Below are 5373 nucleotides of genomic sequence, written 5' to 3'. Positions count from 1 at the left end.
ATTCACAAAAAGAAGTTATTGCAAGATAAATAAGTTATGTAAACATTATTTTAGAGAAACAATATGGGCGCTGAGTATTGTTTATAAATATGAACATTATGTTATTTGCAAATAACAATCAATTGTATTTCAAACTATGGAATGCATGGACAATTTGAGATACATCATTTGTACAGTAGACATATATGATGCCCATTGACGTTACTTCAGCGGTGAAGTGTTTCATAAGAGTATAATGATTGAAGAGAAGGTGTTCCATATAGGCCTATGGTACAAAGTTAAAGGTCCTTGCATGGCCCTGAAATCCTGATTTGAGTCGGGGTTAAATTGGATTTTGTTGGTGGTGGAAGTGACCCAAAACGGATGCATTTCCATTATAATTCCAAATGGATATCTGTTCAATTCCCATTGTTGTCATCCACCCCCACCACTCCTCCCTATTTAACCATTGGATATGAGCTACGCGCGCATAACTTGAACTTTGGGGTGAATCATAGCATTGTTAACCAATGGTAGACTTGCAAGAAAGTTCGTTTTACGCGCTTGCATACCAGACAAATATTTCGGTTTATAAAATACTGTTTTGTTTTTCTTACTATATGCTATAGGTATTTCAAGATAGGTCCTTTCGTGAAAGTGAAGTTAGGCTACATTCCTTTTATGACTCAACTCATTTCTATAGTTTGGGTCAAGTTTAAAGTAATTTATAGGCCTATTGAATATATTATGTATTTATTTTTCATCAACTCTCAGTTTCATATCAATACATGTACCCAAAGCTGAATTATTTTACTGAATTTATTCATTTTTAATGCTCACGAGATAACTATAGTTAATGCAGCACTTGAAGATAAAAATGCATTGTTATCAGATAATACGCATAATTTAATGCGTATGGTTCCCTCCATATCAACTCAGACAGGCTGTATTTTTACACAAAACAAAGGAGCCTCAGAAAACATATTTTCAACATGAACATCAAAGTACAAGGAAACAGTGTGATAAAAAAACGTAAAAACATAGATAAACACTATTTAGGCTATTTAAAATTCACAGTTTCCAAAATGCAGCAGAACAAATCTTTGGACATCAGCATGTTTCCATTATTTCGGTCAAATGTGATAAAAACAAAACTTGTTGAAAACAAAACAAAAACAAAACAAACTTTGATGCTGAATCAATTCTAAAGTTCCAGGGAGAACATGGCAAAAGTTTTATAACACAAAATGGTTTAAACCAAATCAAAGTGTATTGGTCGCATACACTGATTTGCAGATGCTATCGCATGTGCAGCGAAATGCTGGTGTTTCTAGCTCCAACAGTGCAGTAATAATACCTAGCAAAGTTTAAAAAACAATTTTAAAAAACAACTATACCTACAGAATATTGCAAAATCCTGTCTCATTCATGTTTTAAATATTTGCTGGTGTTTTTGTACACTGGCCCTTTAAAGTTATTTATTGCTTTGTATCTTTTCTTCAATCGCTGTCTGATTTTTCATCCTTAGATGATGTGGCATGATTGTATAGTCCCTGTGCCATCAGGTGCAAGGCTAAAGAGTTTTTATTCCCGGTAGCCTTCTTTATTTTAGCCCTCTTGTTTTGAAACCAGATTTTAATTTGAGATTCGTTGAGGCCGAGTTCTTGTGCCAGACTCTGTCTTCTCTGTTCGGTCAGGTACCGACTGGTCTGAAACTCCGTTTTTAGTCTCTGGAGTTGTTCTGCTGTGAAGGCCGTTCTTGGACGCTTGTCATCCTTGCTTGGGGTCGTCGTCGTTGTCGTGGTAGTGGTCGACTTCTTTGGTTTACGAGATCTTGGCCCTGTAGATTAGAATACATTCAATGATCAGACATTGAAACAGACAAAAATGATGCCTTCAACATCCTCAATAACATCACTAATGACTGACTCATTCATATGATTATCATTTCGATCAAAACAGATTCGTAGTACTCTAACATTCTAGAATAGACCTAGTAGGATATCAGTAGTAACCAACTATTAGGCCCAATGGGCCTTTAGTAGCAGAATAAGTATTGTGGTGGTATTAATATTAGCTAAATTGCCAGTATAGGCACAATAAGCTGTAGACCTAAAATTGTATTCGAATGTAAAGTATTCTAAAAGGGTGCAGGGTTTTGTGTGCATAGGAGAGGATGATGGGTGGGTGTTGATGGGGGTGGGGTTAGAGGGAGGGGGTATAAGGCGCCCCTTTCTCGCTGTTACCATAGGAACTACATTTATAAGCTTCATAAATATGTAATGAATATCGTGAACATTTCATTAAACTGTTTTTGAGTTGACTGGTTCTACACCAAATAAGATATCGATTCGCAGCTACACGTTTATTGGATTCACAATAGCATTTGAATGTTATTATGATCAATAGGCCCTTTTCTTCCATCGAAGTATATTTTTCCGTACTCCTGCAATTAAGTTTCTTCTACCGTTTATTTCGTTACATGCAGACCTATGCTATGAGACCAACATAAAACACAGTGGTAACTTTTTTTGTTTAGTAATATAACTTTATTTTGTTACTATTTTCGAGTTGTTCAGAGAAGTTAATGTATTCATTTCAATATGCATAATATAGGGCATATATGTTATACGACGATGGCATATTATCGATATTAACTTTATGTTAGTGCTTCTAAATAGCTGAATGGATAATCCAATATAGTTTAACAATGTGCTAATTTTAAACGATGTTAGCTAGAAATTAAATAGCCTAGAAATGAAAACAGACAGTATCTATAATTGTTACTTTGATACACTTTTGAAGTGTATTTACTTCGACATTATATGAAAAAGCTCAAAATATAACAAACATTCTGCTATAGGCCATAATGGAAGATCTGATAATCACATCCTACAGCAGTAGATAAACACTTATGCTAGGCCTAATATCCTAATATGAGAATAGTTTAAGAATAAGATCAACTACAGGCTGAATATAACAGAGGAGGGAAGTAAAAAGTAACTATAAAACGACGTCTTTATTCTTAATATCTGTCAAATTTTTCTCTCGAAACGTTGCACTCTAAAAGTCTGATTGCACGCATCTCAGTCATTTCGCATATAGATGGAATACTTTTTGCCTTGCTCCATTGTCAAAACAATATGCTAATTAAATATTAACAAAGACGAGTGAGGAACAATGGCGTTAAACTGCGTTTCAATACTGATTTAAAAGTTGCTTTACAAGTTAACTACTTCAATATGTTTAATACTTCGATACTTTCAATCCTTTTTTTTTCCTCCAAAAAGTATTGAATTTTCTCTTTTTTTCATCCTTTTCATTGTTTTCTTTATTAGGACTACTCAAACGGAATTGTCAGCTTGATAATAATTTCATGACTTGACAAATATTTTTAAGGAGATACTTATAATAACAGTAACAATACGATGACATTGCCTATAGTAGGCCTATGCCTAATATTTGGTTTGTAACCGCCATTATCATCCAATCAGAATTCTAGGTCAATCGAAATCTTCCTTGTCGTAATGGATAAAAAAATAAAATAATAATAATAACATTACTTGGCAACCAAAAAATAATTTGAAAATTATTTTATTAATTTCCTAAAAGTTTCGGACAAATAGTTGAAAATGGGCTACACAAAGGGATAGTTTTTATGTTTGTATAATGCGGCTGCAGGAGATCGTTTCAGGTTTATATTTTGACTTATTTAGTTCACTGAGTCAGTTTATATTGCACAAGTGATCCAATGGTTCATGGTATTCCTATTCTTACTTTATACTAAGGCAAGGAAAATACTATACTTTACCTGAGGATGGCCGGTCTGAATATCTTGTACAATACACCCAGGCTGGCCAGAGCATAGGTTTCGACGAAGGTGCAGAATTGGCTTGAGAACTATCCGAGTCGGAGCTTAGGCACTGATCTCCAATTTCTCCTCGGGACTTGAGAGGCGCATCTCCAACAATATCTTTTTTTGGCTCACCGACTGAACGAGAATTCGATGTTCCTTCCCCTGCCACGGTCCCACCTAACTGCCCAGATTTTGGGGGAAGGCGCGGACTATTCTCTCGTCTATTGAGGTGATTCTCATCATAATTAAAAGTCCCGTCTTTCCGCCGTCCAAAGTCTGGTCTCAAAATATTATCAATGTAAAAGTTCGTGATTCGGTGCGGTTGCTGGTTCCCAGGTGCTTGAAGAAGAGGAAGAATAGCTCTGTTGAATTCTTCGCCCGAATCTTGACGCTCTCCATTGCGATTATCATCTTCTTCCATGGTGAAATACTCAATGTCCAATTCTGGTAGCCTACCTTTCTCACTCTCCCACACAAAATTATGAATTCCAATGAATGAATGTTTTAGCTTTCCTTGTCCACTACGTTTTTTAAATACAATGTAATTGGAAATAAAAACGAAATCCGTTTTTTTTCAGTATCTAGTTTTGGTAGTAATAAAACCACGCCTCTTGCCTTTTTCACAAAGAAAAAACATACTTCAAATGTATTTTTCCGGCTTGCTGCGATCAGTCTATTTGTTGAGAAAGTAGACTACCATTTAAAATACAGAGTAGTAGTAGTCCCCTTTCAGAACCAATCCAATCTTGATGCTTCAACTACTAAACTACGAGTAGATAAAGAGGCGCTAACTGCTCCTGAAATACTTTCACTATGGATTTTCGTTCTTATTTTTAATAGGCTACGAGTCCCCCCAGTGACGTTGCAGTCCGGTATCTAAGACACGTGCCTTGAACCAATAGAGTTCGTGAAATGTTACCACATGACCAATGACTCCAGAATACTAGAAGACCGATGACAGCACCCCCACACCTCACCCAATCCTCAAAGCTGTAGTATTCAAAAAACATAAACAAGTAGGACACCATTTCTGATTCAGTCAGCCTTCCCAGTTTGTTTTTTATAATAAAAAACAAACTATTTTCTGCTGAGAGTTTAAAAAAAAGTTTTTTGTTATAGACATATCTCCACATTTCGTTGGTTCTTCGGTTCAAAGCGCACACAAGACTTGCCCATGAAAATGGGGTATCCTCGAATGGGGGAGGGGTGTGAAACCTCAAATATGTTTCTCAATCTTCCCCAAAAAATTCTGGATGATTGAGGAATATTTCCAAATAGGGATGAGCCATCACTTTAGCAGTGCTTTAGCAGTCCCCAACATTACTGAATAAGTTTCCAACGGTGTTTCCCAGAGTAGCGCATAGTTGGCTAGGGGGACACGATGGGTGGTGCACTTGCTAGGCTACTCGTTTCTTCGTCTATTGCACGTGAAGTAGCCCTATGTCAAATTATATGTGAATGCAACTTAATATTTCCCTATGTTGTCAAGGTAGCCTAATCAAATATGGTGCGTAATAGTCATCCATTGGTCTCTGGTT

At 36.2% G+C, this 5373-nt stretch overlaps 1 protein-coding gene across 1 annotated transcript; it reads right to left on the bottom strand.

Annotated features, from left to right (window-relative positions):
* Window positions 1-959: 959 nt before the first annotated feature.
* LOC139387219 (homeobox protein engrailed-2b-like) lies at window positions 960-4361 on the bottom strand. Its single transcript, XM_071133297.1, has 2 exons — window positions 3791-4361; window positions 960-1819 (listed from the first exon to the last, which is right to left on the bottom strand). The coding sequence occupies exons 1-2, from the start codon at window positions 4254-4256 to the stop codon at window positions 1479-1481; spliced, it is 807 nt and encodes a 268-aa protein (XP_070989398.1). The 5' UTR covers window positions 4257-4361; the 3' UTR covers window positions 960-1478.
* Between the last annotated feature and the right edge of the window lie 1012 nt (window positions 4362-5373).

Source organism: Oncorhynchus clarkii, chromosome 28 (genome assembly GCF_045791955.1).
Source record: "Oncorhynchus clarkii lewisi isolate Uvic-CL-2024 chromosome 28, UVic_Ocla_1.0, whole genome shotgun sequence".
NCBI lineage: Eukaryota > Metazoa > Chordata > Actinopteri > Salmoniformes > Salmonidae > Oncorhynchus > Oncorhynchus clarkii.
This window is presented reverse-complemented; position numbering and strand designations above follow the sequence as displayed.

Coding starts and splice junctions, on each gene's coding strand:
- LOC139387219 (XM_071133297.1), bottom strand. CDS start 4,256: ATGGAAGAAGATGATAATCGCAATGGAGAGCGTCAAGATTCGGGCGAA. Junction 1,820..3,790: donor TTCAGACCGGCCATCCTCAG/GTAAAGTATAGT, acceptor TCTAATCTACAG/GGCCAAGATCTCGTAAACCA.